Source organism: Callorhinus ursinus, unplaced genomic scaffold, assembly GCF_003265705.2.
Source record: "Callorhinus ursinus isolate GAN/ISIS: 27379988/994484 unplaced genomic scaffold, GSC_fseal_2.0 scaffold1, whole genome shotgun sequence".
Classification (NCBI taxonomy): domain Eukaryota; kingdom Metazoa; phylum Chordata; class Mammalia; order Carnivora; family Otariidae; genus Callorhinus; species Callorhinus ursinus.
Genome location: NW_027397063.1, coordinates 112767710 through 112792033, shown reverse-complemented (window position 1 = coordinate 112792033; position 24324 = coordinate 112767710). Strand labels below are relative to the sequence as shown.

Genomic DNA, 24324 nt, shown 5'->3' with positions numbered 1-24324 from the left:
ATACTGACTGTATACAACAAACTTTACTAGGGCCAAAGATAAGACAATTTATGGTCTCAAGATACACCTTTTAGTGAAGAAAGTTGGAAACTAATTTCAAAGTTTCCAACCTATGTCAAAAGCAAGGACAATCCAGCAAAAGGGAAAAAAGTAAGGTCAAAACCCTAACAGATTTAGACAGATCTCATTTAATACTAAATTATCAAATAACATATAACATTTTATATCACTTAAAGGAATGTTATAAGATGTAAGCATACACACATAAGCAAACGTTAATGCAATATACCATTTTAAATCTATGTATATAGAGACATTTTAAGTACTGTAATGGAAAAGGGAGTATGACTACACTCACACAACATGTATTAAGTGTTTAGTATAAGCAAGGCATTGTGTTGCTTGCTATGGAGTATTTGTTTGAGGGAGTGGGGGGTGACACCCAGTTTCTGCCCCAAACATCAACATTTTGAGAGAGAAAAGATTTCTGGAGACACATTAGTTATCATTCAAAATGAAGGGAACAGAGACAAAAAGGAATGGAAGAAATGGGATGAGCATGACTGGCTCTGTCTAGAGGTAAAATGGATGTCTGAGGACAGCCTCTCAGAGTAAGTAATTGTGCTAATAAGCCTTGAAAGGTGAGTAGTTCTCCAGAGGGAAAAAAGTAAAAAAGGGAGAATAAAGAGTATTGCAAGCAGAGTTAACAGTTAAATGAAGTTTTATGAACATTCATGGCATCTCTAGAGAATGGTGGACAGACCAGGGTTATAGGAGATATCTCATAATATTAGCTGTGGCTAGTCTTGGAAACCCTCATATTCAACAGTAAGGTAGTAGAACTTTATCCTTAGATTGGGAACGGAAAGGTGAAATCCATGTTTTAGAAAGATAACTGGCAGCAGTACAGAGAAATGCAGTAAGGAAAAGAGAATGGAGGTAGAGGAAATTTTAATGTAAATCATTAATAATCAGATGTCAACAATGAATACACTGAAAGGAAACAGGAAATAGAGGAAATACACAAAAAGGAGAGGAAATAGAAATAAGAGGGCATACTGGCATCTTTCTTATTCTGGGTTTATAGTAGTTTAAAAGTCTTAAAATATATTGCTTTGACATGGAAAAACACTCCTCCCATTAAGAGCATCAAGTTGCCACAATATTTTTCTAAATAGAGTATGTCCCTTTGGACCAAAGTGAGAAGTCCTTGGTTTCACTCATACGTGGACCATAAGGAATAGCATGGAGGACCACAGGGGAAGGGAGGGAAAACTGAATGGGAAAAATTCAGAGAGGGAGACAAACCATGAGGGACTCTGTACCTCTGGGAAACTGAGGGTTACAGAAGGGAGGGGAGTGGGGGGATGCGGTAACCAGGTGATGGGTATTGAGGAGGGCATGTGTCGTGATGAGCACTGGGTGTTATACACAACTAATGAATCGTTGAACACTACATCAAAATCTAATGATGTACTATACATTGGCTAACAAAGTGAGAAGTCCTATTTTGATTTCAATATGAGCTTCTAAGAGAAACTTCTAAGCAGGAATAACTTTCTGGGCAGCCAATAGTAAAATATCTAAATCAACTATATTTCACATTAAAACAGATACAAATAGTAGACAACTTACCTTGATGGTCCTGTCCAAAGATGCACTAGCAAACTGATTGTTATCTTTAGGATTGATCACAATCTGCATAACATAATGGGTGTGTCCTTCAAACACTTGTGAGCAGGACCATTTTTTATCCCAGTCCCAGAGCTTAATAAGCATGTCATCTAGGCAAAAAGAAAGTCTCAAGTTAGTTGTCATTTATATTTCTTTCATTCAGAACTAAGATGCAGTCTTTGTGCCTAAAAGCAGCAAATCTAAGAGAAATCATACATTCCATGACTTAAAGAAAGAGAATCAGAACTAAACAGATTTTTCAAAATCCTTATTTATCCTAAGAATAAACTTAACTCTCTACAGAAGAGTGGAGATAAGATAGAGAAATTACTACTAGCAAATATAAAAATTTCATGAAAAATTTTAAGAAAGACTCAGTGGGCTTTACAGAATTACAGAAGAGTAACACAAGTTTGATTAGAATCTAAGTATGACTGAATAATAATAGCAATGTCTAGGGAATAAGCATTCCTCTTATAAAAATGGTTAAAAAAAAGCTTTGAGTTACTTCTCAATTTTAATTTAAAAATGTTTCAAAGAGCTATTACCAAATCAGTGCAACTTGTTCTAATTACCCTACAAAAGTCCACTGTTTTAGATAAAATACCAAGGAGCAAACTAGCCTGAATATAAAGATAAAACTGACAAGGGTATGTAGCAATCTGGCAAAAACTCACCCACCAGCACGTAAATTAGCTTTCTGTTCAGCAGATGTTTAATCATCTAGACCTTCAGGCCTTCCCTGACAGGAACCGGAGCAATTGCTATACAAATCCCAAGTACAGTTGATATTTCATTAAATACGAAAGCAAGCAGCATTTGATAGCATGATAATGGATGTACATAGTTTAAAGGCTGCTCGGAATTAGAACTCTACATGTAACAGCAGAGAAAGAATTGCAAGTCTCACTGAATGAAAATGAATTACTCAAAGAGATGCACATGATCAAAAGGAGTCATCTCTTACCACTGCTAGTCAGAATGAAAGGCTGGGTTGGATGAATAGCAATACAGCGAATATAGTCTGAGTGTGCTTCAAACATATGAACTCTCTCCAGAGTATTGTAATTGAACACTCTAATCTGCATGTCATCCTAGAAATGGAAATTTAAAAATCATTGTTATTGTTATAAAGTAAATTGTGCAAAATAGCGTAGGGGCGCCTGGGTGGCTCAGTCAGTTAGGTGTCCGACTTTTTATTTAAGTTCAGGCAGTGACCTCAGGGTCCTGGGATGGAGCCCCGCATGGGCCTCTGCACTCAGGGAGTCTGCCTCTCCCTCTCCCTCTGCCTCGCCCCTCACTTTCTCTAAAAATAAATAAATAAATCTTTAAACAAAAGTGTATTATAGGGTCAAGGTATAAAGTCCATGCTTCAAAACATTACACTAATTAACAAATCAAGAATCAAAATCATTCACATAATCACTGACCAATTAAGAAATTGAAGGGATTAGAAATTCATATAATTACTTACCGCTCCTGTCACAACCCAATTCTTTCTTGCAACAAACTTTGCAGCTCGAACAGGAAGATCACACACTTCAAATGTTTTCACCAATGTCTTTAAAATTTAATAAAAATATACACTTTGAGTTATGAGAAAATAACTGAAAAAACTAGTGTTATATTTAAAACATCCAATTATTTAGATCACTCTTAATTTATTCTCGGGCTAAAACACAAAAGCTCAACAATCAAATGAAAAAAAGAGACCAACCATCTTTCCTTTAACAGTTTCAAAATTAAAATACTTATATAAAGGATAAAAGAAAGCAAATGTCCACAAGATGGAATTTCAGATCCTCTGTGCTCCAGCCTGCCATTAGCTATCTCCCTAGCCTCATCTTTGGCTACTCTCAGCCTTACCTTTGCTCCTCCTGTTCCTTCTGCCTGAAAACCCACACAGAACCTTATACTCCCCTTTCATATAACATAGCACTTTCATAATTATGTGTTTAATGTCAATCTTTCCTACTAAGCTCCCCAAGGTCAAGAATCTTGTTCACATTGTATTCTCAGAGCCTAGAACAGTGGCTGGCAAACAACCAGTGTGTAATAACTATTTGTTGAATGAATTGGCTCTTAGTTTTTTCTTTTTAAAATTAAACCAATCAATTCACAAAATAAACTCATAAACAAGAAACAATTCCTTTGAACACTTTAGCAATATGTTTCCATATAAATGCTATTTACCTCTCTTTAGTGAAGCATGAAAACAAGGTGATTTAGATGTCTCTTCAAGCTGCTCAAAATGGAATAATATATACAGGATAAAAACAGAAAACTAAAAGACCCTCTTAGAAAGAATAGGGATAAATGCTTCTCTTTGTCCTCCCACTTCGATGCTTTATTTTTTTAAAATTCTGAGAATCAAACTATCATTTTGCAATCTCTCTTTTTGTACCAGAGAGTAGCGAAAAACAGCACAATCTTACTGATGAACCATGTGCACTAAATAAAAAGGATAGAAACTAGTACACCTGAAACTGTTATACTGTATGTCAACTATACTAAAAAAAAAAAAAGTTATAAGAGAAAAAAAAAAAGAATAGAGACTGGATCATAAGAACTGTTGAGCCTACTCTGGCTTCTGAAGCCAGACTTCACAGATTCTTCACACAAAGACAATAAATGGGGGCATCAGCTCCAACCTGTACAACTACCAGTTGACTTCAATACAGACACTGAGAGCAAACACAACATACAATCTGTAAGATGACAGACAAATCCACGAAAGCTCATAAAGAGCCAACAAATCCAGGGATCTGCTGAGTAGTACAAATAAAGCAGCTGCAGAACAGTCCATGTTAAGTACTGTGGCTGATAAAAATGACACAAGAGATGGTTTCCACATTCTAGAAGCTAAACAATCTAAAGAGGAGGAAATGCTACATACTCAATATACACTTAATGTAAATTAGGAAAATAATGACTAACACTTGTATGGGACTTTACAGATCTCACAATATTATCTAGTTTGATTTAATCCTTTTTTTGACAATCCTGTGATATAGGAAAGGCAACAATATCATCTTCATTTTAAATAAGTAAACTGAGTCTTAACATGGTTAGGAGGCTTGCCCACATCATTTAATTAAGCAGGATGGCTTCAAATTCTAACATACTGATTTTTAACCACTGCACTCACCACCTCAAAGACTTAATTGAAATTCAAATACATTTGAATTTACTTCCAAAAACTTTTTGCCTCTTTGAAGAATTTTGCTCTTAATACACATGAATGGCAAGTAACTTCTTTTGGTGATAAATACAGGGGAAAAAAAGAGGGAGAACCAAAAATAGATCAACCATTGAACAAAGACTTACTCAGTATCTACTATAAGTTTGGCTGTCAGATATGCACTTGGGAGTAACAGTGGGAAATAAGACTAGGATAATCCCTGTCCATCCCAGGACCTCCATTCTTGAAGGAAATTAGAAGTTACCAACAAGATGAATTTTGAAAGTGGAAGCAGGTGGCCCTGCCAGAGGTCACAGAAGGGCACAAAAGGGAAACAGAGGCAAAGTGGATGAACCAGATAAGAGTTATGGTACAGTAAAACCCAGAGAAAGGTAAGGGAAATACAGCTGGGATTTAGAACATACTTCAGTGAAATGACACAGCTGAGAAATGGCTAAATGGAATTGACAGAAGGGATCCCTAGAAAGAATTAGGATGTGTGGTGGGGGTTGGGGGAGGCACCAACATATCTGATAAGCATAAAATGACAAAGATATTAAACCTGTGAAAGCAGAAGTAGATCAAAAAAAGCAGTAAGCATGCATACTATCTGCAGTAAGACAAATGGATTCACAAGATCAAGATTTGAAATTGCAGAGGTTAGAAATCCTGATATAGTGATAAATGGAATATTATTCATTAGCTCAAAAAGTAATTATTGAGTACTTACTATGTGTCAGACAATGTTATCAGCACTGGCATAAAGCAGAGAACAAAGTGTTAATGTTTATAAAATGTCACCGATGGGGTCCTGGTTTAGTGTGCAGTCATTCTATGCCATTATAGGGACCTAAGACTGTAAGAGTGTTTTTAGGTTTATTCCTGACCTTGGTTCCACCTAAGCCTATTTTTCCATCTTAAATTACTCAACGTGAATTTTGTCTGGATATTAAGTACTTAACCTTGGATGTTGAAGATAATGATTGTGTAAGAAGACACAAAACTGTATGGGGTAGTGCTGACTATATGTTCTGTATTTTGAAGGAAAAAGATTAAGAACCACCAAAAAAGACTGGAAAATATGAGATAAACCAATTTGAAGGATAAATGATTTACTCAGATGAAAAAGAGCAAAACAAGCATTTAAGGCAGAAAATCTGTATAATGCATATTCTCATATATGTAATCAAAAGCTGACTACAAATATTTCTCTGACATACTCTATAATTTGAATGGTTGATTGAAAGTTATCTGTATATCATTACATCAAGGATTTGGGAAAAAATAAAATTAAAAATCCAATTCTTAAGAATATTGACTGAATAGAAAATTAAGTATTATTCAATACTTTATCTAGAGCAAGTGACCTTATATTGGTGGCAGTTTCCTTCATTTCAAAGAAAATAATAACCTACATCAGAATTTAACATGTAAGTATTGTATATAACAAGACCCAAACATTTTCTCTCACAAGCTATACCCCCATAACTGTTAGTTCCTCTTTCCTGAAAATACTTTGTACTAATTAATTTGAGAAAGCAGTCTGCATACCTACTGGACTCTATGTCTTCTCTTGCATTATAAACACAGTCTAACACACTGCTTCTAAAAAGTCCTTAAAAATTCCTACCTGTGTTTCATGATTCCAAACGCACACACTGCCATTGTAAAGACTTGCCAACATCCATGGCTCTGTAGGATGCAAATCCACACTCTTAACTCGATCTGATCGAGCAGTTAGCTTTCTCTTTATATCAAGTCGCAGAGGCTAAGGAGAAACAACATAAAAAACCCTCAAACATTAAACTGCTATGCCAAATAAAACATGTTTGAGATCTTAACTAAAAACAGTGCATTAACAGGCCTTCAAAACAATTCAGTTTTTACTTTGCTGAAGACACAGTTTCAACTCTACCAGCACCTACTTCTTCACTCATACTAACGTAAGAGTATTTAAATTTTTTAAATTTACAGTTAATGGTTGTCAAACTTTTTGGTCTCAGGACCCCTTTCCACTCAAAAAAATTTCCTAAAGAGCTTTTGCTTATGTAGGTTATATCTATTGATATTTATCATGTGAAACATTAAAACTGAAACAACTTTACTAATTCATTTTCAATTAACAAAAATAAGCCCATTACATGTTGACTTAAATAACATATTTTTATGAAAAATAACTGTATTTTCAAAGGAAGTTTAGTGAGAAGAGTGGCAACATTTTATATTTTTGCAAACTCTTTAACATTCTGTCTTAATAAGAAACAGTTGGTTTCTCATATCTGCTTTGGCCTTCAATATATTGTGATAATGTTGTTCTGGTTGATGTATATGGAAAAAAAAATGGCCTTACAGAGATATGTCATTGGAAAGAGAGAAATATTTTATTTTTTTAAAGATTTGTTTTTTTTAATTTGTCAGAGAGAGAGAACACACAAGCAGGGGGAGGAGTAGGCAGAGGGAGAAGCAGGCTCCCCGCTGAGCAAGGAGCCCGATGTGGAACTTGATCCCAGCACTCTGGGATCATGACCTGAGCTGAAGGCAGACGCTTAACCGACTGAGCCACCCAGGCGCTCTAGTAACTTTTTTTAAATAGTTGTGAATATTCTTCTTTCATACACACCCAAACTTGACAAGTGGTAGTTTCCTAAAGGTTAGTTGCAATGTGAAATCTGAAACCACATAAATGAACTTTTTATACTTTGTTACATAAAAATCTCTTGGCCTATTATGTATTTTGAATGGATCTCTGACCCATGCATCTTTTGTAATATCATGCATTGGTTATTTGGAAAATTTTGGTTCAGTGAATTATGCAGATCTTCCAAAATTTTGACACATTTCATTATATGGTAACAAAAAGTCACATTCATTATTATCACCATCTACCTCAATGGATACATCTTCAAGTATTAGAAATTTATCCAGTTCAATGATAGAAGTTTTCTAAAATTCTAATTTTCACTTGAAAGGACCAATTTTATTATCAGGAACAAATACTGCCAGGGACCAGCTAACTTATTTCAGTTTTTAGAAAATATCTGCCAAATAATCAAGTCTGAACAAACACAGTATGTCGGTCACTATTTCAAGTAAGCCTGCAACTTAAGAGCATGAAACAGAAGTATCTTGTGCATACTTCTCATGTCATTACACAGAATCTTTAAAAGAAGTATGCTAAAGTATCGAGATGTAATAAAACTAGTATTTTTTCCCTGCTTCATCAATGACATTCTTAAGTGAAACTGGATTTAAAAAAAAAATGTGTGGTAATGAAAAATATAAATATACTATTAGTTCAATTTGGTGACATTACACCAGCAGTTCAGTTTTACCTTCTATTAGGTTTTACAGCAACAGTGCAAATCATCAACATAGTGAACCTCCTGGAAGAGTATGGGGGACTCCTAGGAGACTGCAGATCACACTTTGAGAATCCCTGGTTTATAGAGTATCTAATAAGTAAATATAAAATATCTACTAAATCACAATGTTGTGCCCATGTCATTAGTGTCCTATCAGAAAATATTCTGAAGAAGCATTATTCATGAAGTCTTAGTAATCCTAAACTATAATATCAATCAAAACAGTATGGTATTGGCATAAAAACACAAAGATCAATGGAACAGAATAGAGAGCCCAGAAATAAACCCATACATATATGATCAATTAGCCTACAAAAAAGGAGCCAAGAATATACAATGGGAAAAGGATGGTCTCTTCAATAAATGGTGTTGGGCAAACTGGACAATATGCAAATGAATGAAACGGGGGGCGCCTGGATGGCTCAGTCGGGTGAGTGTCTTGACTCCTGATTTCAGCTCATGTCATGATCTCAGGGTTGTGAGACTGAGCCCCATGTCGGGCTCTGCACTGGGTGCGGAGCCTGCTTAAGATTCTCTCTCTCCTTCTGCCCCTCTCTGCACCCCCTCTCCCTCTCTTAAAAAAAAAAAAAAAGAGAATGAAACTGGACCATTACCTTATATCAGAATTAATTTTACAAAAATTAATTCAAAATGGATTAAAGACTTGAATGTAAACCTGAAACCAAAAACCTAGAGAAGAACATAGGCAATAAGCTCCTTGATACTGGTCTTGATGATTTTTTTGGATTTGACACCAAAGCAAAGGCAATAAAAGCAAAAATTACCAAGTGGGTCTACATCATATAAAAAGGTTCTGCAGAGCAAACTATCAACAAAATGAGAAGGCAACACACTGAATGGGAGAAAATACCTGCAAAACATATATCTGGATAAGGGATTAATATTCGAAATATATAAAGAACCCATACAACTTAATAGCAAAAAAATTAAGTAAAAAATAGGCAGAGGTTCGGAATAGACGTTTTCCCAAAGAAGACTACAGATGACCAATAGGTACATGAAAAATGTCCAATGTGACTAATCATCACAAATCAAAACTACAATGAGATATCACCTTACACCTGTTAGAATGGCTATTATCAAAAAGACAAGAAATAACAAATGTCAGTGAGGACATGGAGAAAAGCAAACCCCTATGCACTATCGTTTGGAACGTAAATTTGTGCAGCCACTGTGGAGAACAGTGTGGAGGTTCCCCTCAAAATTAAAAATAGAACTGGCCATATGATCTAGCAATTCCACTTCTGGGTATTTATCCAAAGAAAAACGAAAGTATCAACTTGAAAAGATATGTGCACCCCCATGTTCACTGCACTAATAGTTACAATAGCCAAGACGTCAAAACAACCTAAGTGTCCACTGATAAATGAATAAAGAAAATGTATATTATACATATTATACATATTTCATTGTATATATGTATATATTTTATGCATATATGTAATAATACATATTATTTGCGTATGTATTATTATATATACACTGGAAGTAGAGGAATAAAAGCCTCGTGAGGTGTTTGCTTTGTCTCAGGAAATTCTCTCTGCTGAAATTATCTAGTGATCTTCATTTGGTGTTGAAAAGTAACCTTAAATTTCTATTCCATTCATGATCATCGTGGAAGATCACAAAAATATTCTCTCTCTCACACACACACACAAGAATATTATTCATACATAAAAAAGAATGAAACCTTGCTATTTGTGACAACATGGATAGTACTTGAGGGTATTATGCTAGTGAAATAAGTTGGAGGAAAGACAAATACTGTATGACCTCACTTATATGATTAATTTTTTAAGATTTTATTTTTTTATTTGACAGAGAGAGACACAGCGAAAGAGGGAACACAAACGGGGAGTGGGAGAGGGAGAAGCAGGCTTTCCGCGGAGCAGGGAGCCCAATGCGGGGCTCGATCCCAGGACCCTGGGATCATGACCTGAGCTGAAGGCAGATGCTTAACGACTGAGCCACCCAGGCGCCCTCTCACTTATATGTATAATCTTAAAATAAAATAGCTCAAGCTCATACATGTAGAGAACAGACTGGTGGTTGCCAGAAGCAGGGGGTGGGGATGGGCAAAATGGATGAAGGAGGTGAAAGAGTACAAACTTCCAGTAATAAAATAATTAAGTCATGGGGATATAATATATAGTTAATAATACTGTGTCTCATATTTGAACGTTGCTAAGAGTAGATCTTAAAAGTTATAAGAAAAAAATTACTGTAACCACATATGGTGATAGATATTAACTACTTACTCTTGTGATCATTTCACAATATATACAAATACTAAATCATTACGTTGTACACATGAAATTAATATAACATTATGTCAATTATACCTCAATAAAAAAAATGATTTCTTTGGAGAAAAGTATTTTGGCAATAATATTAGTAAATGGTAAGTGAATGTGATGTGTGATCAATACGGGTTATATCCATGTCCATGAAGGCCTTTGGAGACAAACAGGAATGTTTACAGCATTTTAATGGATTTCAGTTACAGGAACCTAATGTAACTTAATTGGGAACCTAACTAGTGAGTTACTTAGTAATCTAAAGAAGAACCTAATTCTAACTTAATTAGAACAATTTTAAACAAAAATTAAAATACTCTCGAGTCAGAAAATGCTAATAGTTTAAACTTGCTTTTTTTCAATCTAGATTCATCTAAACAGATAAGAAAATGATGTGAATAAGTATTTTCTCAATTCTCCCAAGGATACCATTCTAAGAGAAAAGAATTCATTATAAACAATGATGCCTAGGTCAGTAGTTTTAATTCTCTCTTAGCCACAGATCAGGGAAGACTGCTTTAAAATGTTTCCCTGGGCGCCTGGGTGGCTCAGTTGGTTAAGAGTCTGCCTTAGGCTCAGGTCATGACGCCAGGGTCCTGGGATCGAGTCCCGTGTTGGGCAACCTGTCCAGCGGGGAGCCTGCTTCTCCCTCTGCCTACTGCTCCCCCTGCTTGTGCGCTCTCTGTCAAATAAATAAAATCTTTAAAAAAAAAAAAAAGTTTCCCCTTCAACAGGTTTTAAACACAACTTAAAAGTTTACTCGGTAAGTTACCACTGAATCTTTATTTTTGTGATCTTCCACGATGATCATGAATGGAATAGAAATTTAAGGTTACTTTTCAACACAAAACGAAGATCAGTAGATAATTTCAGCAGAGATAATTTCCTGAGACATAGCAAACACCTCACAAGGCTTTTATTCATCTACTACTTCCAACCTTGTTATTACTTCTATACATTCCTCCTCTGCTTTTAGCAATAACCTAGATCTCTTTATTTGAAAAGATCAGAGTTCTTTGGCTCTTCTCTACAATCACCAAAAAAATGTTTCCACTGCCATGCCTTCCTCTCCATCTCAAGCTTTCTATTTTCAAACCATCATCCTCACATTCCTTGGCCGTTCAGGGAAGCAGGACCTTTTACTTCACCCTTTTCTTAATTTTGCCTCATTAATTAGCATGACAAATTTCAACTCCTTTCACTGGTCTCTTTAGAGTGAACAAACATGAAGTGTCTTTTGTGTGCCAGAAATCACAATCAGGGCTTTCACGTAGGCCGGCACATCTCATACTTTTCCTCTAGCAAATGAGGAAATTCATCACTTATAAATTGTGTATATTTTATCATATGAATGTTTAATGATTACTGAGTAAAAGTGATGCTCTGGAAAGGTGGGCTGGGGGACTAAGCAACCTCCAAATACCCCCAATTCACAAATTCCAGTTTAAGAAACACAGCCGAGATCTTTTGCTGTATTTCTCCCAACATTTAAGTGACTACTTTGAATGAAGTAGATATTCTGAAATACAAAGATATTTATACTGTACCCTTAATTCTAAATGTCTCCCTCCATGTTCCAAAAGCTGGATGCATTTAAGACTCAGCTTAAATGCTACTGCCACCAATATAATCTTTAGGATTACCCTAGCCAGAACTATCCTTTCCTAAGGGATCTTAAAGAAGCTAATTTTAATATTTGTATACACGTCTCTTTTTGCTTTATAGAGTAGATGCTCCTTAGGGCGGAGTCATTGCTTATTCATGTTTTTATATCCACAGCATCTCATGTATTTGGATATGGGGGTTTAAGGACAGATGGTATAATTGAGGTCTAGAGAATTATGCTGAATTAAAATTTTAGTTCCACCACTCATTTCAAATATGCAATATTGGACAAGTTTACTTAACTTCTCTGAGGTTTGACATAAGTAAAAGAGGGATAATACTTTCATCTACATCTTAGCGTTATGAGAATTAAATTCAATGTTAAGCAGTTAGAATAGTGCCTGGCCTATCATAACCACTCCATAAACATTATTTATAACTCATTCTCCCAGCTGCTATAAGAATTAGGAGGCAAATGTTTAGCAAAGTGCATGGGCACATAAACACTCTATGGTAAACAAGTGAATAAATAAATTCACGTTTTGTATCTTATACAAAAAATTTTAAATGCATTAAAGAATGAAGGATATTTCATTATAAAATGTCCATTACTGAGAGCACAGCAGATTCCAGACCAGAACAGATCACTGGTAACAGGAGGCAGAATAATTAAGAGACCTGAGATCTTGTCGAGGAGCTCTTAACCTGGGGACCCAAGGAAGTTCATAGGCAAGGATGGGGGAGATATGGTGTCTGTGAATGAACCCACTTAAGGTTTTGCAACACTGTGTGCTTCTCTACCCATTTTTCTAGAAGGATCCATACCTTTCACCAGTTTCCCTAAGGATTCAACCTCTGTTGTAATTCCAACTCTGCTTCAATTAGCCTTGTACAACCTTAAAAGTTTTAAACTACAAGATACAGAACTTGGTCTTATTAATCCCTAACATTTTCAAGCCCTCAAATCTTTGAACCTATGCTTCATTACAAGTAAAAAAAAAAAAAAAGCGGGCAGGAAATCGTTTAAATATAAAACACTGACTTTCTTACATTTTTTCAGAAAGGATATTCTCACACTATTGTATTTTTTTCTTCTTATTATAACACTCTTGAACCAAAGTACTTTAGGGTATTTTCGGGGGTGAGACTGACAATAAAAAAGTGCTGTCTGTCGTGACTGCCATTCTTACCAGCCACTATATTTGTAAATGCAGAAAACCACGTCAAACGGTTTTAGAAGCAACGTCCTAACCCTTCCTTGCCCCCTAGAAACTTAAAGTGGAATCCCAAAGCGTTTGAAATTCCATTTCTGACATACACACTTTACCGAATTTCAGAAGGAGTGCCTTTCTGCTTAAGACCGTAGTTTGTGGTTAGCACACACTAATATAGCATGAGTGTAAGACCAGCTGCCACCGTTTTAAGGGCAGAATGAGGTAGGTTTGGCAAAGCCCCGGCACTGCCTCTCCACACCACCTCAGATTCCTGGGCCCCACCGCCGCCTCCCTCACAGAACTCAAACTGGACCAGGACCCCACAAGGCCTGAGGCGGCGGCCGCAGCGGAAGCGCAGGCCGCTGCTTACCACAGCCCCCAGTCCAGAAGCCCAAGAACTGGCTTCAGACAACGAGGCCCCGCTCTTTCCTGCAGGGTCTGGACCTACCATCGCTCCGTTGGTCCGAGCCCGGGAGCCCTCACTTGCCACCGGCGACGCAGTCCCTGAACTACCCACCGACCCGCTGACGAACCTACTGACTGACGTGGAACTTCCGGGAAGCAATTCTCGCGATAGTGGAGGCCAGGGTCCTAGCGCCTGCGCAAACGCGACGCAGGACTGGCGTTTTCCAACGCCCTCTCCGGTTTCCCAGGTAACGCGGCCTCCTAAACTGTCCCTAGCCGACCCGGGGCCGCTTGAGAAGGCGGGGTGTGGTCTTTACCACTGAGCGAAATGACATCGGGCTCCTGAAAGAAGACGAGGACTAGAAAACAAAGATAGAAAAAAATATGAGAAAAACGAAATGCTTAGTCCCCTTGGACGCTAACGGCAGGGGGAGCTCCCCCTCAGTGGAGTTGTGGCTTGAAGCGCGACTTTGGCTTCCTTCCGACTCTGAGGGGAGGGGTGAGGAGAGAGGGTGAAGCAAGGCTCCAAGGCCTCAAGGCTAGAGAACGAGGCCCAGCGAGTTCTCTGCGAGCCCTGGACCAAGCGCCGAGTGAGGCTGGGAAGAAATGGCCTGACTCGGGGCCGAGCTTCAGGCCTGTGAGGTTGGAAGGAGGCCAAGAGCCTTCAGTCTGGAGCCCCCAGGAGATGGGGACTACCCCACCATGCATGATCGCTCTTTACTGAGCATCCACTGTGTTACTCATTTATTTAACAAATATTTATCGATCTTCGGCTGTGTGCCAGGAGTACTTTCCTCTCAAATCCTCACATCAAATCTGAATTATCTCCATTTTACTAATGAGAAAACTAAGGCTCAAAGAAGTGCTTTGGGCAAGGCCGCGTAGTAAGTGCTGGAATCCGGATTTCATCTCAGATTCCCATGTCCTCAAAGTCCCGTGCTCTTTCTACTACATCAGAGTACCTCTTCGTTAAGGTAGTTGAGCTCTGGAATGAGGACCCGAGCCACAGGAGTTGAAAAAAACTGCAAGAGCATTTGCCTACCACCATCCTCCTACACTCCTGCTTTTATTTTATTTTGTTTTAAACCCTGTGGGCCAAACAAAACTTGTTACATATGAACCAGGACCTCTGGCTTGAGAGAAGCCTTGGCATTTTTAGACCTCTGTATTTTCAGAAAAGCTAAAATTGGGTCTGTGTGTGTAGAAAGTGATATTCAGAGGGAGACATGGACTCTGCATCAGGTAATTTGGCTTTTCGTGGGAGCTTTGCTGTTACTGTGATCTCTTTATGGACCTCAGAGTTCCTCATATTAAAAAGAATTAGGTTGGGGCGCCTGGGTGGCTCAGTTAAGCCTCTGCCTTCAGCTCAGATCATGATCCCAGGGTCCTGGGATCCAGCCCCGCCATGGGCTCTCTGCGCAGCAGAGAGCCTGCTGCTCCCTTTTGCTTCCGCTCTGGCTCTCTCCCTGTCAAATAAATAAAATCTTAAAAAAAAAAAAATTAGGTTGAATAATTTATAAAGATCTTTTCATTTCTACTATTCTGTGATATTTAATAGTAGAAGAGTAGGTCTGGAACTGGATTGTAATGCCAGGAGTTTTATATTATGAAATGTAAGTTGAGACTAATAACTGAATACTTTGCTTACTCTGTGGAGTGATTGAGGGTCACAAGAGTTAGTTGAAAATTTTACAAATGCAAGCTATATCTAATTTACTTGAATAGGGGAGCTGCCAATATTTCTGTTTCCTGGATACTCTTGCAGTTGAGAAAGTATCTTCAGACTTGGCACATTACCAAGTAATACAAAATAAAATGACATCATCTCTATTTTCAAGGCACTCAGTTGGGGATACTTAAATCCTTATGTACCACTGGGCACCCAAGGATTTATTTAGCTGGTGTTGATGAGAGTTGAGCCCCCAAGTGTCACACTCACTTTGACTATATCTTTTCTCATTTTTCCCACTGCAGTTAACCAACATTAAGTCCTGCGGTTGTATACTATAAATTCATTTTTCTTTCAATAATTACATACTGAATTTGTATTATATCCAAAGCACTGTACTAGGTGCTGCCTGAAAATTAGACATCAAAATTTAGTCTTGGATTTGGTTGAAAGAAATTCCATTTTAAAGAAATAAGATTCTCACATATGAACTAATACATAAAATAACATTAAATATATGTGTATATTCCTATGTTTTCAACTGTGGGTTTAAATCTTTTGTTTACACTGTGGTTTAGAGGAGACTGGAAAGTTAGGAAAATAGCTCTGGGAAAAAAAATATGGACAAGCTTAGCAAATTGATAGAGTTTCCCAAGAGGTTGGTTGCAATTGATCAATATATCTTAAAAGTCTTACCTGGTCACTTGCTAGGATAACTGTTTCAACCCTGCCTTTTTTCTGCTGGGGGGCGGGGTAGGAGGGAATTCCAAATGGAAGTTCAGCCAGCAATGCCTCAGTACTCTGTATACACCTTGCTCTCCCCCTTCTATTCCCCTCTTCATAAAAAGTTGAAGTGAAAATAATTCCTTGAGGAAAAGTCTACTTGGTATTTTGAAAAAATAAACCTCTCTCTCTTCCTCTCTCTCTCCCTCTTCTTCCCTCTACCTCTGTGCGCACGCATGTATGTGTGTGTGTGAGATCACTTAGCAAAGTGGTGAGTAGGCACATGAATAATAACCTAGTTTCTCTCTTCAAAAGGAGGTGAGTTATGTACAAATAATGAAATAATATACCAAATATGAGTACCCTGAGAAGTACCAATAAAGTACTCTGGGAATAAAATACCCCTAGCCAGGGGTATCAGTTTCACAAAGGAGGCATAATTTGAGCAGGACTTTGAGGTAAAGAGTATGTGGTACATTTGAGAACCACAAGAAGTTCAGTTTTCTTGGTATTTGTTTAGGAGGGCGTTGAGGGAGAAGAGTGGAGAGGAAGGATGGAGCTAGAACCTGAAGATTCTTAAATAGGGAGGAATTGGCCTTTGATTCAATAAGCAATTTGGAACCATTTGGCCAGAAAAGAAACCTGTTCATATCTCCACTCTGTAAAATTTACCTTTTGTTCATGAAACAAGAAATTCTTGTTTCTATCAAGAAATGGATTGGGGGCGCCTGGGTGGCTCAGTTAGTTAAGCGACTGCTTTCGGCTCAGGTCATGATCCTGGAGTCCCGGGATTGAGTCCCACATCGGGCTCCCTGCTCAGCAGAGAGTCTGCTTCTCCCTCTGACCCTACCCCCTCTTGTGCTCTCTCTCTCTCTCTCTCTCTCTCATTCTCTCTCTCAAATAAATAAATAAAATCTTTAAAAAAGAAAGAAAGAAATGGATTGGGACGGTGAAATACTACACAAATTTAAGAGAAGTGTGAAAATAACAGTAATTATGAATAAATTTTATTGAGTGCCACCCAGCGTTGGAATATGCACTTTGCTTACTGTGATTCATACAGTAATACTAAAAGATAGACATTTTCTCCAACTTCTAGATGAGAAACTGAGGTCCAATTTGTTAAGTAATATCCTCCATTCCACACTGCTCAAGAATGAGTGACAGACTTGAAATATGAATCCAAGTTTATCTCCAAAATGAATGCTCTTTTTACTGTACTGGTATTTCTTCCTTTTTCACTAATAAGCTAGAATCAACAAGATACACAAATGATTTGCCTTTGTTATGAGTTAAAGGGTTGGGAGGCATCTTAATACTAATGTTTTAAGTCTAATAAACCTGGAGGAACACACCTTTAATTAGAGGAGAAGTGGAACCAGTAAATGACACAGAGAAGAAACAGAATAAGATATCTAGGAAAACTGTATGCCACGAAAGGAAAAGAGAGGGAGAACATAATAGGGTGACCAGCAGTCTAGATGGCTTTAGAAAACTTAAGGAGGTTTGGTATTTGGAAAAAAAAATAAAACTATTGCCAATGAATTAAATGATTATGAGGACACTGGAAGTTTTCAAAAAAGTGTTTTCAGTTAAGTAATGTGAAGGGAAGTAGGTTTGCAAGGGATTAAGATATGATTGGATGGTAAGGAAGTGGAAGTAGTGAATATAATGTATTTTACCAAAAGAGTAGTATGAAAAGGCAAATGTTGATGTCTCACTGAAAGTGAATTGATTGTTTTTGTATTCAGGGTGTAGTTGACATTACTTCATAATAACACTCCAAATGATGTATGCAAGTAAACAGACCTTTGCAGTGTGAGTAGGAACTAGCCAGACAAATGTCAAGAGGGTATATGCAGAGCATTTTAAGTGGAGGGAAGAGAGAGTTTAATTTTTCCAGAGAACTAAAAGTAGTTTAGCATGTCTGAGCCAGATAGTAAGAAGGGGGAGGATTGAGAAATGGTACTAGGAAGATAGATGAAGCTCAGATCTTGAAGGTTCATGATTGCCAGTTTAAGGAGTCTGGACTTTATCGAGAAGGCTCTAGGGAACCATTGAAGAATGTTAAGTAGGGTAATCTTCATGCTCCATTACTGATTCATCATTGCATGTCAGTTATTTTCCTTATTAAAGGAAATGTTAAGGTTATCAGCTGGATTTCTGTATGAAATGAATAAGAAGAGTTTTGACCACATAATCACATACCAACCATCGGCAGACTAAATTGAGTCCAAGAACCACTGAGCTGTCTTCCAAGAATGAAGCTTATGGATGCACAACACTAGAGGCAAAAGCTTTGATTACAAAAGCATCGATTAACTATAATGTGCTGTGCATTTCATATGATCACCTTTTAAGAATTTAAAAGTTGTTAAATTTACTCCATGTGATGTGGGCTTGGGGATAAAGGAATGCTCACTTTTGTCTACCTGAAAGCATAAAAACGTAAATTTTTAGTCCTGTTTTTGGTGTGGGTATAAATTTTACCTTTTAAAAGAATGCATTAACTTCATGTTTAATAAAAATTTTTAGAGGAGGCAGGGTTTAAAATGAGCTTTGAATGAAATGGAGGAGGTGACTGCATAGATTGGAATTGCTAGACATTGTAAGTTTAGTAGTAGAATTTTGGGAATTTGTTGTTTAGTGACCTCCATAGTGTTCCACATGCCAGGACGTTCTATACCCCACTCTTCACACTCGGAGCGCTAAGACCACCAATGTTAAGTCTTGACCAACAGGCTCTGGAGACTTCTCTGTCTCAGGGTTGTCTTGTGGGGTGACCTTTCCTGGCCTCAGTTACATTACCTGCGAAATAGTGTTGGGCAAAATGAACTCTGAAATCCCTTCCTACTCTAAGCTTCTTCCTACTTTTGAGTGTGATTCTGTGTTCTTGTCAAATAAAGAGGGCAAAGGGATGCAGGATGTATTAGTAGACTTGTGTTTTTACTTCATGCGTCAATGCAGTAATTCTTCCCACATATTTCACAGCACGCATCGCTCTTTTACTCTGGAAGCCACCTTTGACCAGCAAATTTTGGGTGAGGGTTCATTATCCTTTGAACAATACCATACAAACCTGAGGGTCCTAGGGTTTAGGGCAAGGAGCCTGATGGATGTGAGGGGACCAGGAGCAGAGGCTCAAGTGTGCATGGTATGCAGAGGTCTTTGGTGAACATTTTCTGACAACCAATACTTAACTTTCTTTCCAGAGAAAAGATTTTACAAAGTTTTACATAAGCAAGTTCATAGGTTTAGAGCAATTATGTTTCCTTAAGAATTATGTCCTTGTAAATGACAGTGCTGCATATAAATAAATGAATAATAATGACAAATAGCCTGGATATCTGGTGTGTAGCAGTTACCTTTAAATTAATTGAAAAAAAAATTTAACGTAAAAGTGAAATATCTGGAGTGACAAGGCACTGCACAGTATAATTTCCATCAAATTGCCTTATTCCACTTTCTTCTAAAGAATTTGTCAGCTCAAGTTGATCTAAGGGCATTACTGAATTTGAATTCAAATGTAGTTCAAGCCCAAGTTTTAAAAAATGAAGTCCTTGGGCTCTGAGCTCCTGATATGCTTTTGTACCTGAAGATGATAATCCAAATCATATTGAGCTGCACTACTATAGGACTTCTCATTTGATGTCAAAACAACTTCACATTGATAGTGCTTGATCCATCACTAAAATCCAAATAAAGGTACTGTCGCTAGGAAGAAGAAATTGTTTCTTTTGCTAAATATGGCTATACCTTGGCATCTCTACGTTGACAAAGAACGCAGACATAACTATCTTGAAAAAGTTTATGTATAAAATGAATGTTAGCTAACTGGATCATATATACATTTTATTTACACACACACATACATTACAGGTGGTTTTTTTGTATTTTCTAACTTTTTTCTACTATAAACATACTGTGTAAAAAATTTTAATGCAAATATATAGCAAAGGAGCTTGTCATTTGAGGGAAGCCTATTTTGAATCTGACTATAAAGCAAAGAAATACCTCTTATTTTCTGCATAAACCTGGATTTTCATTTTATAAAGCCCATTTAAGGGCAACAAAATGATACAGTCATATCAGGAATGAACAGTTTGCCAAAAGAGAATACGCAATCCCTGAGTGTTCCACGGGAAGTATGAGCCAGGTTTTGCAAAAGGATGTTATCCTATGGATTTTTTTTGTTAAGGTGTATTCCTGGTAGAACTAGACAAGGAAGCAGCTGTGTTGGAAGATTTAAATGTGCTGGGGCGGGGTCGGGGCTGGGTGGCTCATTAAGCATCTTACTTCAGCTCGGATCATAATCTCAGGGTCCTGGGATTGAACCCTGCATTGGGATCCCCGCTCAGAGGGGAGTCTGCTTGTCCCTCTGTTCTTCCCCCTGCTTGTGCTCTCTCTCAAAATAAATAAAATCTTTAAAAACAAATAAACATGCAAAAGGGTAAGGTTGAGGCAGGGATCAAGAAGGAGGAAGGATGAGCGCTGCTTAAGGTAGCCCATGGAAGGGCTGTAAGCAGAGCTTGTATTCAGCTGGTATGTATTAGTACTGCCAACACATGTGTTGAAATACCAGTTGCTAGATAGCTGCTACTTTGAATGTCTCCACCATTCTAGCTGTTCTGGTCCCTCCCCTGGGCTTCTCCACATTCTAGCCACTAAAGGGGTAACAACTTATACAAGGGGCCCCAGGACCCCAGTCTTGTGCAACAGCCAGCATCTGGTCTGATCCTGGGAATCTTTACTGTTTGGTGAGTGCTGGGGCTTTTGAGTGCTGTCAAATATTCTGAGTATCAGTCCTACCTGTAAGGTAAGGATAAGGAACTGGTCCTTGATGCATCAATAAATGAGGAATCACTGAAAGGAGAAAGCAGGTGTTTTCCACCAACAAGCTATATTCATGGTAGGGCAAATTATAAGGCAGGCTTGGTTGGTCTTTGACAGCCCCTTTCAACCTCTCAAGTACCCCTATCCCCCTTTCCCACCAACTCTGTGTGCCACTACAGACCTTGTTCTGTAACTTTCTCAAATACTGGTCTGAAGACCTTCTCTCCTAGTCCAACACTTTCAAGTGCAATCAATCAACACTGGTTTTTCACACCTCTCTCAGAGTGTCCAGAATTTTCGAGGGGACCATAGACTAAGAAAAGGGATCAAATTCATTTTCGAATGGTGGTTGTGAGTAGAATTTCAGGTTAGCACTAATTTTCTTTGAGCACATCAAAGCTCTGTCAGTCTGATATGCTGTTAAAAGTTCATTATCAGTTGCTCCTTTGAAGATAACTTTTTTCTCTGGTTGCTTTCCTAGATTTTCTTTATGTCTTAGTTTTCTGCAGTTTCATTATGAGTTGTCTAGGCATGGGTTTCGTTTTATTCTGCTTAGAATCCAGTGAGTCTCTTAAATCTGTGAATAGGTGTCTCTCATCAGTTGTGAGAAATTTTCAATCCCTGTGCTAGTTTCTCTTTCATCTCTTCCTGGCATGGCAGCATTAGAACTTTGTACTGTATTCTACACATCTCCTACACACTTTTGTGTATTTTTTTTTCATTCTCTCAGTCTGCATTCTGTATAAGGTCTTCTGCCCACCTTTCAGTTCATTATTTCTCCCTTACATTGTCAATATGTCACAAATATGATCAATGAGTTTTTATTTCAATTACTGTCTTTTTATTTTTAGTTGGTTCTTTTTTAGATATGGGGTATAACTTTTTATAGCCTCCTTTTAGTTATTTTCAACATTGTCATTTATTTCCACAAACATATAGGCATAATTATTTTTAAACCCGTGTCTAATAGCTGAAGTCTGTATGGGTCTATTTATTTTCTCTTGTTTTGCTGGTTCTTATTCCCTTGATGCTTGGTTATCTTTGATTGAAGAATTAATTGGTCACTGTCCTTAAATTATTTATGGGGGTTGTCCAAAACCTAGTTTGGGTATGCCTCTCCTCTACCCCCAGAGCCTTTATTTTGGTTTTGCCAGGCACCTGGGAGCAATAACAATTGAGATCTCTTCACACCAAATTCATGGCTTATTAAGTTTCTGGCTCACCCAGGCTAAGTGTACACATAGTACAAACCCACAAGAGGGTGGTCTGTGGCTACAACTTCTCGAAGACTTTATTCCTTTTCTTTTTAATTCTCCTGCCTTACTAATTGCTAAGGCGAGCTTTTCGGCAGCCCCCTGAGGTTGAGGGGCAGGGGAGGCAGATTGAGACCTGGTTTATCCTTAATCTGCATGTGTATTAATTTGGGGAAGTTGTTCTGTGGGCCCCAGATCTTACCTGGTATCCACCCAGCTCCTAGTGGTCACAGCAGTGTTGACAGACACCGTTAGGGGTTTTGATCACCCAGTAGTCTTCTTAACATTTGGTAGCATCCAGATATTGACTTGAAAATTCTTTATTGGGTTTTCAGGTCTATGGTTATTTTAAAGTAGTAGTGTTTGTTTAAATCCATTTGAGCAGTATTTTTTGTTCATGTTTTCAGCAAGAGTGTTGATCTGAATAACCTAGCTCACTATTACCTGAAACCTGTATAACAATAACACCAAAGCTACATTTTTATTTTTATTTTTTAGAGAGCGAGCACATGTGTGAGTGGTGGGTTGGGGGTTTGGGGCAGAGGGAGAGGAGAGAGAGAATCCTAAGTAGGCTCCCTGCTCAGCGCAGAGCCTAATGCAGGGCTCAATCTCAATGACCCTGAGATCATGACCATGAGCAGAAATCAAGAGCCGGATGCTCAAACGACTGAGCCACCCAAGTGCCCCCCAAAGCTACATTTTTAAAGGAGGTGAGACAGAGTGCCCCTGAAAATTGACCTCATCTATGGGTGATGTGGCAGGGTGACATTTTGACATATTTGGCAAGAATTTTCCCCACATTTCTTCATATGCCTATTTTCTTTCAGCATCTCTCAGCTTTGACTCTCCCACAGCCTCTGTTGAATCATCTGTCTCAAATTCTCCCTCCATTCTCTCCACCGCTGCTGCCTCCCTCACCTGGAACAAAATATGAGGGAAAGGTTCACAGTGGTCACCAGTATTCCCAGATTAGAGCAGGATCCTCCCCCAAGGGCAAAAAATGTACATACAAATATACTTTTTCATATAATTTCAACACTTCATGGGATCCATGTTAAAAACCCAACCTCCATATCTATGATGTAGACATTGCAATTAAATTCAACAAACATTCCTGATGACCTCTTATATGCCAGAAATCATGAAGAGTTCTAAAGCTAGATAAAAAAGACAACATCCCTATCCTAAAAGGGCTTGAGTTTATTATGATAATATACTAAAAACATTGTCCTCACAAACATATCCAGGGTGATCACGCTTCAAAGGGACTTTATAAAATTATTTTGCCTGGGGATGCCTGGGTGGCTCAGTCGGTTAAGCGTCTGCCTTTGGCTCAGGTCATGATCCCAGAGTCCCGGGATAGAGTTCCACGTCAGGCTCCTTGCTCGGCAGAGAGCCTGCTTCTCCCCCTGCTTGTGCTCTCTCTCTCTCTGACAAATAAATAAAATCTTTAAAAAAAAATTATTTTGCCTGCTTAAAAAAAGCAGGAAGATTGGATGCACTGTAAATTCCATTTACAGCAAAAGGAGCAGGGGCCTAGCTACAGGTTTTAGTGGCCTATAGGCACATGGTCAAACAAGTGAAGAATGAATCACACAATATAATGATCACTCTGCAGGTGTCAGCAGCACTTACACAGAAGCCCCTCCCTCTGTACCCTGGGCATGGAAGGCCATGTTCCAATAAGAAGCTGGGACCACTGGAAGTCGTAAGAGAGCATCCATGGGACACCAAAGGGAAATGCAAACTGCATGTTGCTACCAGGCACGTTGCCTGGATAAGGCAGAACATAAATTTTACTTTCAGCATTAGGAAAGTAGGCAAAAACAGCAGAAATGTAACCACATCTTCCAACAGTCAAGATTTCTGTGAATAGGGTTCTTAATATCTTAATGCAGCATTTGAACATTTTCCACAGATCAGATATGTTCCCCTTGTCTCATCCCCTAATGATCTCATTTGCAATTTACTGAAAAGCTAGGGTGTATGGTACCACCCTGAGTGAGATTCACTAGTGAGCTAAGATGGGGTAAGTTCCTTAGCCTGTGGCTACATAGTGGAATTACATCATACACTCTAATTTATGC

The 24324-nt window shown here is 38.1% G+C and overlaps 1 protein-coding gene across 1 annotated transcript in view; it reads right to left on the bottom strand.

The window, feature by feature from the left end:
- Positions 1 to 13955, bottom strand: part of COPB2 (COPI coat complex subunit beta 2) — a 38910-nt gene extending 24955 nt beyond the window's left edge. The window contains exons 1-5 of the mRNA XM_025881519.2: positions 13803 to 13955; positions 6486 to 6623; positions 3149 to 3235; positions 2642 to 2768; positions 1636 to 1784 (exon numbers count right to left, since the gene is read on the bottom strand). Of these exons, the coding sequence (XP_025737304.1) occupies positions 1636 to 1784; positions 2642 to 2768; positions 3149 to 3235; positions 6486 to 6623; positions 13803 to 13805 (504 nt within the window). The 5' untranslated portion in view covers positions 13806 to 13955. The remainder of the gene's footprint in view (positions 1 to 1635; positions 1785 to 2641; positions 2769 to 3148; positions 3236 to 6485; positions 6624 to 13802) is intronic.
- Between the last annotated feature and the right edge of the window lie 10369 nt (positions 13956 to 24324).